Source organism: Galeopterus variegatus, unplaced genomic scaffold (genome assembly GCF_000696425.1).
Source record: "Galeopterus variegatus unplaced genomic scaffold, G_variegatus-3.0.2 Scaffold7162, whole genome shotgun sequence".
Taxonomy (NCBI): domain Eukaryota; kingdom Metazoa; phylum Chordata; class Mammalia; order Dermoptera; family Cynocephalidae; genus Galeopterus; species Galeopterus variegatus.
The window spans coordinates 41,932-54,333 of NW_007733273.1; the positions used below are offsets into that span (position 1 = coordinate 41,932).

At 51.3% G+C, this 12,402-nt stretch overlaps 1 protein-coding gene across 1 annotated transcript in view; it reads left to right on the top strand.

Moving 5' to 3' along the window:
• Window positions 1-6,051: 6,051 nt before the first annotated feature.
• Window positions 6,052-12,402, top strand: part of LOC103607136 (leukotriene-B(4) omega-hydroxylase 1-like) — a 10,124-nt gene continuing 3,773 nt past the window's right edge. Inside the window, exons 1-4 of the mRNA XM_008591674.1 lie at window positions 6,052-6,249; window positions 8,164-8,308; window positions 11,115-11,168; window positions 11,261-11,388. Of these exons, the coding sequence (XP_008589896.1) occupies window positions 6,052-6,249; window positions 8,164-8,308; window positions 11,115-11,168; window positions 11,261-11,388 (525 nt within the window). The remainder of the gene's footprint in view (window positions 6,250-8,163; window positions 8,309-11,114; window positions 11,169-11,260; window positions 11,389-12,402) is intronic.

Genomic DNA, 12,402 nt, shown 5'->3' on the forward strand with positions numbered 1-12,402 from the left:
CCCCAAGGTGCTGCTGGTATGCCTGGGCTGGAACTAATTTTTTTATCCTTTGCTTACTTCTAAAATGGGGGAGCTTCCTGTGGGAACCAGTACTTGAGCTGTGTGGTTGAGCTAAATTGCTGCTTTGCTGCTGTTTCTCTAGAGAAGGCTTTTTGTGCAGCTCAGAATTTAATGGTTGACCGTATAGGTACTTCCAGCTCTCCAGAGACCCAGTGCACCTGGGCTGTGTAGAAATTTTGATCTGGGTCTGAGTTTTTTCATCAAACTGCACCCCATGCAATTCTGCATTCCCAGCCAGTCTCATCTGAGTGGTCCTATTCTGATTGGGAGGTGGATTGGCTGTCCTTGCTGTGTCCCAGTGTTCTCCCAGTGGGCCCGTCTCCCCCACCACCATGCTCCAAACACTTCCCATGGGACAGGCCCCTTGCGATGACTCACCAGCCTCTGAATGGCTCCCCTTTTTCAGCTGTTCTGGCTCCTCGCTACAGCGTAGGTCCATGAGAACCCTATTAGTGGTCTTGCTGTCCTGGGGGCCACCAAGGCCCTCTTCTCCCCTGCTGCTTCCAAGTAACTCCATCTGAAGGGCACAGCTGTGGCTTTTGCCAGCTCCTGTTCCATGCACTCAGCAGTTCCAGCCTTAAAACAGCTATGGCCAGAAACATTCTGAGCAATTTTTTCTTTCTCTCATTGTGGTTTCTCCCACCTTCATGAACTCTGTAGGTCTCTCCTTCTATTCCCCTGAGTTCCAGAGGCCCCAGCTTGGCTGATTTCTTAGTTTTTTTTTTTATATATAGTTGTAAATTGGTTGATTTCTGGGAGAGAGTGATGCTGGGGACCATCTATTCTGCCATCTTGACTGGAACCACTGAATAGACACTTTTCAAAGGAAGACATACAAATGGTCAACAGGTACATAAAAAAATGCTCAACATCACTAGTCATCAGGGAAATACAAATTAAAACCATGCTCTTTTTCCAAATGTCATATCTTGACTCCCTTAATGTGTGCACAGAGAGAGAGGACAATGCATTTCAAACAATCCCCCTCATCATCGATTTTACAACTAAGTTTGAGGCTGTATTAGAGTATCTAACTTCTACTGTTCTGTAAGAAAAAAAAAGGCCGTGCGTGTGTGCATGTGTGCGTGTGTGCATGTGTGTGTATGTGCGTGTGAGATGAGGTCTCCTTGCCTGGGGCATATTCAAGCAGGGACTGTCAGGGATGCAGTAGCGGGTTGGTTCATGGCTCACCCTTCACTGAGTGGGAGAGGACACCATGGATCACCCAGCTCCCAGAGCAGAACAGCTGACCTCTTTTGCCAGAATCCTAGAAGGTGTTCAAGGGTTCCTTTTACTACATCTGCATGGAAAACTCTTCTGGGTTCTGACCATGTTTCCCTGTGACAAAGAGGGGTCGTCTAGTCGCTCTCCACAGCCAAACAGAGCAGATGGTGAGGACGGGAGGGACCTTTAAGGCTCCTCACCAAGACAGTGCAGGGACTTTTCTCTGCAGCATATAGGATCCAGTACAAACCCCACAGTCCAGCTTTTGTTTATGGCTAACACCCCCTTCCCCACTGCCCTACCATGTGAACATGACCCAACCATGCATTTACCTACTCTATGCTTTTCTTAGTTTCAGTCCCTGTGCCTGGAATTCCCTTTCACCTGTTATCTGCACAGAGAACTCCTACTGATCCTTTAAAACTCCTTTTAAAAGTAAATAAACACTTCTTTGTCCACATTTTTCCCTAAGGCCCAGCATATGGAAATGTCTCCATCACAGCTCTTTACATTGCATAGTGGCTGCTCAGTCATGGGTCTGGGACTGGATATGATTTATTTCTGTGTCTCCAGGTCCTAGAATAGTGCTGGGCACACAGCAGCCACTCAATGCATGCCTCATATATGGAGTCCAATGGCAGAGCCTCTCCTCCTGTTCAGAGTCCAGCCTCTCAAGCCTGGTGAAACCATGTGTTCAATGTCCTATAATAACAAACCCACATGCAGATTTTCTGAGTGCACAGTAAGTGGCACATACTGTGTTCATGTGAACATAGCCAACTGTTTCAGAACCACCCTGGTGGGGCAGTGCTGCTACTAACCACCATCTGCAGAAAAGGAAATCAGGTTCAGGGATTTGAGTCTGCTATCAACTGAATATTTGTGTTAACTCCAAAATCCATATGCTGAAATCCTTACACTCAGTGTGATGGTTTCAGGAGGTGGGGCCTTAGAAAGGTGATAAGGTCATGAGGTGGGAGCTTTTATGAATGGGGCTGGTGCCCTTATCATAGAGACCCCAGAGAGCTGGTTCCACCGTGTGATACTGCAGGGCTGTTGGATGATTACACAACAACAGTGAACAGTTAGTAGCGTTTATTGAGCCCTTACTCTGTTCTGCATTTTACATGTCTTATCTCTCTCAATTATTACCACAGTCGTCTGAGGTGAATGATCCTGAAATGACCATTTACAGATGCAAAGGGGCACAGCTTAGTGGTTAAGGACACACAAGGTGAAGCTGGGCGGCCTGGGTGCACAGCCGGTTCCATCAGCTGTGTTAGTTTAGGGAGTCACTTCAGTATCTTTCAGCCCCAGTTTCCTCATTCTTACAATGAAAAAAAAAAGATGAGTATACTTAAAGGACTTAAACAGGTTCAGTTATATACATTGGCAAATGTTGGCGGTGACCACCATTCCTGCTCTAGGCTGCCTGTCCATCTCTGGCACATAGTAGGGCTGCAGTGAGGTGAGTGTCTCTAATCACTGGGGGCTCTTTCTCCTGAGTGTCCAGGACCCTGCCGGGTTTATCAAACTCTGGCCTTGCCTGTGACCCTGATGTGGATGGACCTGCAGCAGGTGAAGTTTCTCCCCACAGAGGGGAGGAGATTCTGGGGGTGTGCACCCCACCCTACTGAGAGCTCGAAGACCAGTCACCTGAATTCCTTGGCTGATTGGGCTGGAATTGGTAGTAGGAGGAGCAAGACGGAGGTTTGGGGTCTCCCCAACATCGTACCAGTGTCAGGAGTGCACTCTTTCCCCCACCCTCCTGCTCAGCAGCTCCGCAAGGATCCATATAATAGAAGCCCTCACCTGAGACCACCCCACGGGGCAAAACTGAAAGGATCTAGGAAGAACCAGGAGGGGAGCACTAGATCTGATGTGTGGAGCATCCTGGGTATGGGAGGAGGAGCCAGGTGGTGAGACAAGGGTCTCAAGATATTCCACTGCTGGGGCCATCATGTTGCTTCAGATTCCACCATTATAAAGGTCCCCACATTAATAAGGCATTGTCCCAACTGAATGGGGGTGGAGCAGTGAGGCAGAGGACAAGAGCTTGGGTTTGGGGATCTGACAGACCAGGGTTCCTTTGAGCACTCCAACTTGGGCTACAAGTTTGCCCTCTCTGAGCCTCAGTTTGCCCTTCTGTTAAATGGGCATCTTCCTTCTTCTGTGTGCTGTCACATGGGGCTCTGAACCAAAGAGTTGAGGGGAGGGGACGGGAAGGGGGAAGCCATGTGCATTGTGTTGGAGGAGATCATCTGACACAAAGCAGGTGCACTTTATGTGGATTCCCTGGCACAGAGTAGGCACTCTTTATGTAGAACACCCAGCACACAGTACACAGTAGTATTTGTGTAGAGTACTTGGCATGAAGTAGGTGCAGTTTACATGGGTCAGCAAGCACAGAGTAGACATGCTGTACATAGAGCATCAGACAAACAGAAGGCATGCATTCTATAGAGCGCCTGGCACAGAGTAGGTATGTTTTATGTGAGGTACTCTGCAAAAGTTCACTTTATGTAGAGCACTAGGCATACAGTAGACAGGATTTATATAGAGTATCTGACACTTTATGGAGAGTACCTGGTACGGAGTAGATATGCTTTATACAGTTGCCCTGCACACAGCAGGTGTGCTTTATACAGAGTACCCAACACATAGTTGAAGTACTGGACATAGTCTTTTGCACAGAGTACAGTCCTCGCACACAGCAGTGCAAGTACGAGTGACCAGCCCCGTCCTTTCACTCCTTGTTTTGGGGGCTCCCTCCTCTGTTCCCCCTAAGGCCCTCATCCAACATCCCATATCCCACATGGGAAGCCTGAGCCCAGGAGGGCTGGCACTGCCCATAGTCACAGCACGGATGGGGCAAAAGGAGGTCTCCACTCAGGGTCACCTGGCTCTTCCCTCTCCTGCCTGGGCCCTGTCTGCTCATAGCCCCTCTCCCACTTACCCCCCACGCCTCCCCTCTGTCCTGTAAACTCTGATGCTGAACCCATCCTCCAGGTTTGCTCTTCCAACTGGCCTTTGTATTCCCAGAATCTGAACTGAGCAATCATTTGAGAGGCTGGGTTATTGTCCCTACTCCTGGCAAAAATGTTTCCAACAGGGCCCTGCACTGCCCTAAGGCAGAACTTGAACTCTTGCCAGTCTGTGCGTCTGGAGTCAGTGGCTTCCTTCTCCCAGCCTCCTAATTCTGCACCAAGAAATGGTGCACGACATCCTCCCGGCACATGCACGGAGACGAGCTCAGGAGATGTTCTGGGGAGTAGATATGCTTTATACAGTTGCCCCGCACACAGCAGGTGTGCTTTATACAGAGTACCCAACACATAGTTGAAGTACTGGACATAGTCTTTTGCACAGAGTACAGTCCTCGCACACAGCAGTGCAAGTACGAGTGACCAGCCCCGTCCTTTCACTCCTTGTTTTGGGGGCTCCCTCCTCTGTTCCCCCTAAGGCCCTCATCCAACATCCCATATCCCACATGGGAAGCCTGAGCCCAGGAGGGCTGGCACTGCCCATAGTCACAGCACGGATGGGGCAAAAGGAGGTCTCCACTCAGGGTCACCTGGCTCTTCCCTCTCCTGCCTGGGCCCTGTCTGCTCATAGCCCCTCTCCCACTTACCCCCCACGCCTCCCCTCTGTCCTGTAAACTCTGATGCTGAACCCATCCTCCAGGTTTGCTCTTCCAACTGGCCTTTGTATTCCCAGAATCTGAACTGAGCAATCATTTGAGAGGCTGGGTTCTTTGTCCCCACCCCTGGCAACCATGTCTCCAACAGGGCCCTGCACTGTCCTGAGGCAGGACTTGAATTCCTGTCAGTCTGTGCGTCTGGAGTCAGTGGCTTCCTTCTCCCAGCCTCCTAATTCTGCACCGAGAAATGGTGCACGACATCCTCCCGGCACATGCACGGAGACGAGCTCAGGAGATGTTCTGGGACAAGTCATGGCCTGGCCCTGCCCACCTGACATCTGAACTTTCAAGTTCTTGGTTTTACCTGCTGCACCCTGGCCTTGGAAGGGCAGGGGCCGTTGTAATCTTTGGGGCTTAGATTCACCTTTGACCAACTTTCCTCCTGCCCCACAGGGGAGGTGCTAAGTCCTGACAGTTCAGTGCTCAAGCTGTGTCACCCTGAGTTTGTTCCTCTGTACCCAGCTGGTCCCGCCCCATGCTTTGGCCGACTGCCCAGGCAGGGATCAGGCAGCCAGGACTTTGGGTATTGGCTGGCACAGCCCAGCCAGCCCACCCCAACCTGCCGCAGCCTTCCCTAGATCAGAGGACAGAGGTGAGCCTCCCAGGACAGAGAGAGGAGGTTGTGTAAGGAGCTGCTCCTGACAGGTGCCAGGCTGGGGGAAGTGGGACTGGGAAGTCCTGGCCCGGGATGGGGAATGAGCACTGCCCTAAGCTGGGATGGTCACAGGGAGTGAGCGAGCCCAGGAGACTGGTGATTTCTGGGTAACTAAGCTTCTGGCAACCTCCCAGTGATTCAGGCTGGGCCTTTCTGAACTCTAATCAGCCTCTCCCTGCCCCTCTCTCTCTCTCTCTCTCTCTCTCTCTCTCTCCACCGCTCCCAGCTCACTCTGCCTTCTCCCCTGGATCTCCCGGGGTCTCCCTCCCCGTTCTCAGCCCTGTTGACCTGACTCTGAGCCCTCCCTGCCCTGCCCCCAGCACCCACCTTCCCTGCCCCTCTCCACTGTCCCTAGAGCTCCTGTGGCCCTGCCTTGGGTCAGGTCCTCACCTCTGTCCCATCTGCCTGCAGGATGCCACAGCTGAGCCTGTCCTGGCTGGGTCTGGGGCCAGTGTCAGCCTCCCCATGGCTGCTTCTGCTGCTGGTTGGAGCCACCTGGCTCCTGGCTCGTGTCCTGTCCTGGACCTACACCTTCTATGACAACTCTCGCCGCCTCCAATGTTTCCCTCAGCCTCCAAAACTGAACTGGTTTTGGGGTCACCTGGGTTTGGTGAGTGTCACAGATGGACAGGTCTGGGGTGTCAGGGTGCTTGGCCTTCCCACAGGACCAGAAATGGGGCTCAGGAGTCTGGGAGTCAGGGGTGGTCTGGGGTCTGGCAGCACAGAAGGAAGGGAGGTGGCTCACTCTGACCTCTGCGGTGCCATCCCAAGTCTTCTCACCAGCTGTCCCCTCCCCAGCCTCCTCTGGATCCATTTACTTCTTTTCTTCCCTACATTAGTTCACCTCAGAGAACTCATGGGGTGGGCTGCACAGAGCAGGGAGCCCTGGTGTTCCCACATTCTCCACTGCTGGACTTGAGGCCTTCTATGGGGCAGTGTCCTGGATACGCCCCCTGCCCAACCCATTTCCTTGTATCTTCCCAGCTTGGGCTGCCGTATTCCCTCAGAAATTAGCTATGACCACACACATACATGGGCACAGCTGGGCCGTAATGGAGCTGCGGCCAGTCTTCCATCCCCTCCCCTTTATAGGGCACCTTCCTCTTATCTTGCTCTTCCTCTCTAAGATGTACCAATGTGCCTATTGCCCAACCTGATAAAAGGTGTCCACTCACTTCCCCTTCCAGGAGATGTTTATGACTCCCTCTCCTCCAGACTTTGACCTATGATGTTAACCTGCTGTCATTTGTGAAAGGCAGGACTGATAAGAGTGTGCACACGATCAGGGAGAGTGTGCACAGGATGCCCTATGCCCAGAACCAGGTGTGCAGAAGGTGCCACTGGTGGGAGCCATGTCCTGATGGAGAGTCAGAGCTCACCTATGCTCCCCAGGTTCTGCGGAGGCTGGAAAGTCTCTGGTGTGCAGACCTTTCCCACGGGAGGTACTGGAGGTCATTTGGGCCATACAGGATATGACAGGATGTGTGCATCAGCCTCAGGGACAAGCCCTGAGATGACACTGCTACCCACAGTCCCCCTCTGTAGCTGCCCCCAGGCTGGAACTACTCAGGCATGAGCAGAGAAAATCCCTTCTCTCGAGACAAGATGGGCCTCTCTGCAGGCAGACAGTGTGTCTTCTCCTTCTGCCCTGGGGTTGCACCCTTGATACTTAGTGATGGCCCCAGGAGGGAAGGAGCAGTAGGAAGCAGACATTCCCTCCATCTGTGCAGAATCCAGACACGAGTTCACTGCAGAGGCTGCACCAAATATAGAGGATCCGGGGGTCACTCTTTGTCCTCGTTCTGAGGAGGTGTGCTAGTCAGAATGCAGGTGCGTCATCATATATGTGTGTGTGTGTGTGTGTGGGCGTGTGTGTGTGTGTGTGTGTGTGTATGATGATACTTCAATAAGTTCACAGAAAAGTAGAATTGAAACGTAATAGGAATCTTTCCTTGAACTTTTTGAAGAGTTCATTGTGTGTGTGTGTGTGTGTGTGTGTGTGTGTGTGTGTACGTACGTACGTGCACAGGCAAGTGTACAGAGAGAGATAGAAGATGGGATTGTTTTTGAGAATTGGTTCACATGATTATGGAGGCTGAGAAGTCCCACGCCATGCTGACAACCAGAGAAGCTGGTGATATGTCTCATTGTGAGTCGTAAAGACTGAGAACCTGGGGCTGCTGATATAAATCCTGGAGTCCAGATGCTCCAGAACCTGGAGTTCTGATGTCTGACAGTAGTAGGAGATGGATGTCTCAGCTCCAGAAGAGAGAGAAAATTCTCCCTTTCTCTGCCGTTTTTTTTCTACCTGGATCCTAAAGGAATTGGATGATGCCCAACTCCACTGGGCAGGGTGGATCTTCCTAACCCAGTCTATGGATTCAAATGCTGCCCTCTGCTGCAAACACCCCCACAGACACAGACAGAAATAAGGTTTCACAGTCACCTGTGCATCCCATAGCCCAGTCAAGTTGTCACCTTCAATGAACCATCACAGGAGGTGACCATCTTGTCTTGCTTTCAGGTCACCCCCACAGAGCAGGGCATGAGAGACTTGACTCAGCTGGTTTCCACCTACCCTCAGGGGTTTATGGGCTGGATGGGCCCCATATTCCCCATCGTCAGTTTATGCCACCCTGACATCATCCGGTCTGTCATCAATGCCTCAGGTATCCATTGGAGCTTGTGGTGGTGGGTGCCGTGGCTCACCCGATGGCTTCCACCCCCAAGATTCTGTGCAGTCCCTGCAGGACCCTGGTCTCTCCTTCCCTCTCTTCTCTCAGCCATCTTCCTCTTTCTTGCATGTATTCTCCAGTCCCCATCTCAGTGTCTCATCCCTGTATCTCCCTCTGTCTCCTGGCCCTGGTGTTATGGGCACAACTGAGGTACCAAAACACTCAGGCTAAGAACCCGTACAGGAAAAATGCTGATATTGAGGATATGAAACTGGACAGACATCCCCAATGTCCTGTGGTCAGAAATGGGTCAGAGTAAGATGGACTGCAACAGCTAAGAGCAGAAACAGTGTTTCTGATGGGGCAGGCTGGAAGGCTTCCTGGAGGAGGGGTTGCTGGAGCTGGGTTGGAAGCATGAGTAGAAATTTTCAAAGCAGAGGGCAGGGGATGCAGGGGCATTGGAAGCATTTGAGGTCCCCCACCATGCCTGGCATGAGCCTTATCCATTCCCAGACCCTGAGCAATGAGGAGGGCTTGGAGCTGGTGGGTGATCTGGGCTGCTAGTTCCATGATGTCCACCTCTGGTGGGTCAGTTCCTTTTACCCCGTTCTTTAGCTTGTCCACTGTATGTTCATTGCTGCTCCAGGCCCCAGAATCTTCAATAGAAGACCACAACCCAGCCTCATGCCCTTACTCTCGACTCTTCCACTTCCCATCCTTGGAAGTGCCAGGGGAAGGAACAATGTCCCAAAGAGATCATGGCTTTTACACCAAACTGATGGATGACACTGGGCAGGTCCCTAGCTCTCTCTGACTGCTGAGGTCCCCTTCAGTTGTAAGAGGTGGAAGCTCAATCACATGTGGTCTAAGCAAACAAAAGGCATAGATTGATTGTGGCCTTCAGGCACGGCTGGACCCAGCTCCCCAACAATGTCATTAGGAACCTGTATCTTCCCCTTTGAACTATTCTCTCTGTTGTTTTTCCTCCAAGGAAGCCCTTTCCTCATGGTATCCAATGATGATTTCCAAAAGCTCAGTTCCCATAGGAAAGCTCACCTTTCCCGCAGAGTTCTCATTAATGTCCTATGATTCAGTTGAATTATCTTAGCCTGGGTCAAAGGACCGATTCTTCAACCAATGCCAGTGACTCTGATTGCTCAGTCTTGGCAGACATGGATATTCTAGAGCTATTGTGTTAAGGAAACAAAACAAGTCAGTGGTTAGGGACTCAGGTTCTACCTTCAGACAGACCTGCGCTCATATCTCAGGCACGCCACTTACTCTCTGACAGACCATGGGTATCTCATTGTTCAGAGCCTCAGTTTCTTTATCTGAAAAATTGATGAAGGAGAACCTATGTGAATGTGGTGGATCTAAATGGACAAAGACCTTCCTGTCCTTTCCTGAGGGACCTGAACAGTCATGTGTCAAGGACATGCAGGGAGAGCCCAGGAGGAGGCTCAACACGGGGCCTAGGTCTGGGTCTCAGCCTTGCAGGTCCTTCTCTCAGCCATCCTAGAAGAGCATGAATTGGGACCTCTTTGCTATCCAGATTTGGAGCTGGGAAGAGGGTCTACTGTACACACAGGGCCTGGTGAGCACCTTTGAGGTGTGTACTGCTGGTGGGTGGGGCCCTGGCATGTATTCTTCCACATCTTCCACCCCACGTACATCAAGCCCATGCTCTTTGCTCCAGGTAGACACTGCACTGCCACAGGATGCCCACACCTGAAGTCTCTGGGCTGCGTGCAGCTGGTCAGGTGACCCGAATGCTGATGTGGGGGCTGTGGTGGAGATGTCACAGCCTCTGCCTCACCTGGTCTCCCACTTGTCTGACCTCTGCTTATCTCTACCAATGTCCGAATGTGTCCATGTGACACCTGCTGTGCGGCCACATCTTGTCACATCTGTACCTACACCTGTGTCTTCATTACACCTGCCGCATGTTACACCTGGTTACACCTGGGTTACTCCTGGGATCACATGGAGATGGTCAAGTGTGGGGCATGCTGAGGCCAAAGGCATATAGGGCTTGTCAGGGTCTCTCTGGTTCTTGCGTGAGGTGCTGTTTGAGATTGCCTCGTTCTGCACCTTTTCTCCTCTGGGCCGTGTTTGGGCTCGTCTGAGATCTGAGACTCAGAATTTCTTTGTGAATTGTCTGGGACATTACTTGAGTTTTTCTGAGGCAGGTCTTTAGGTATGTTTTGGTCACACCTAAGGGCCAGTCTAAATCACACCTGAACCACATCTGAAACCTTGAAGGGTTCATATTTTAATCTCATGCGGAGCCCATCTGTAGGCAGGTTGAGGACATGGCTCGCCATCTTGGGTTCATGTCAGAGCATGTTGTGTCATTGCAGGGCTTGTCACAAATGTTGTGGCCATGTCAGGACATGTTAACATGTGTTTGTCCATATCACATGTCCCAGGTCCATGTCAGGTGGTGTCAGAGTACTGAGGCAGGCAGCATGTCCTAGGTCCCTGTAAAGGCATTTTGTAAACTCCTGTGCTGTACTTGGGTACTGTTGAATGTGGTGAACCATGTAGGAGCCATGTCAAGACATGGTGGGGTGTGTCATGCCATGTCAGGGTGCTCCTGTGCTCTACTCTGCTGCTGCAGCCTGGTCTGGTTCCCCCTAATCCCCACCCTCCTCCCTGCTCACTCTGCCCTCGGTTCCCTCCGTGCTATGCTGGGCTTGGAGTGGGATTGTGCAAATCTCTGGCTCGGAGCCTCCACCCAACAACTAAAGTCCCTCCCTTCCCCCTCTCCATGGCCCTTGATCGTCCTCTTTCATGTCAGCTGCCATTGCACCCAAGGATATGACTTTCTACGGGTTCCTGAAACCATGGCTTGGTGAGTAACTGCATGTGAAGGGGTTTGGGGACAACCTTGGGGGACCAGGGGAAGGTGATGCCTTTGCTCACTGCCCATGGCTGCCCCCCTAGGGGATGGGCTGCTGCTGAGTGCCGGTGACAAGTGGAGCCGCCACCGCCGCCTGCTGACACCCGCCTTCCACTTCAACATCCTGAAGCCCTATGTGAAAATTTTCAACCACAGTGTGAATGTCATGCACGTGAGTCACATGAACCCAGGGTCCCAGCTGGAGCCTTGGGAAGGGGGAGGAGCCTCAGATGGGTTAGTCTGGAATTATGGCTCTGCTGAGTGACTTTAGGGTCATTTTCCTTCCTTTCCAAGCCTTGGTTTCTCATCTGAAAAATGGGGATAATAATCCCGACTTAAAGAGCAGTCAAGACACTGTAATGTATTCATGTCCAGGGCACGTAGCAGGTGCACAGAAGCTGTCAGTTTCTAGCTTTGCCTCTCCAAATCCCTGGCATCTTGCAACCCTGTTGATGATAATGATGAAGATTGCATAGTAGCTATTACTGAAAAACAAACTACTCCACAAACCACTAAAACAAACTACTCCAGTAGCTATTACTGAAAAACAAACTACTCCACAAACCACTGGTTTAAAGGGTTAAGGGTTTATGATTGTCAACACGTCCATGGGGTCGGTGGCTGGTTCTTCTGGTCCTGGATGGGGTCACTCATGGTATATGATCAGCCGTGTGTCAGGTTGGCAGCTTTGCTGATCCTGGCTCAGGTCTCTCACATGTTTGGGGCTTGTCCGGTTTCAGTCTAATCAGGAATGGCATCAGCTGGGACAAGTGAATTTGTCTCCCTGTGATTGTCTTTTTCCAGAAGGCATCCGGGCATGTTCACATGGCAGAGACAGGGTCCCAGGGAGCGAGAGGAGCCTGCAGTGCCTCTGGGGTCTTAGGTTTATTAGAGTTACTACCTCATCTTTCAAACCACATTGTGTTGGCCAAAGAAACTCAGAAGTCCAGCAGAGAATCAAAGGGGATAAAACAGGCTCCATCTCTTAATGAATGTTGCTCACAAATCACATTGGCATGAATGTGGAAACTGGGAGAGGTGAAGAACTCACAGTAAGGGTTTTGTAACGTGCCCAGGATTCTTTCTTACTTGCAAGCTGAAAGTTTTTTCATGGAGTCTGTCAGAAGACATGAAACCCTTGGGTGACAAAGAGCAGTTCATAACCCACAGCGTGGCAAGCATCCTG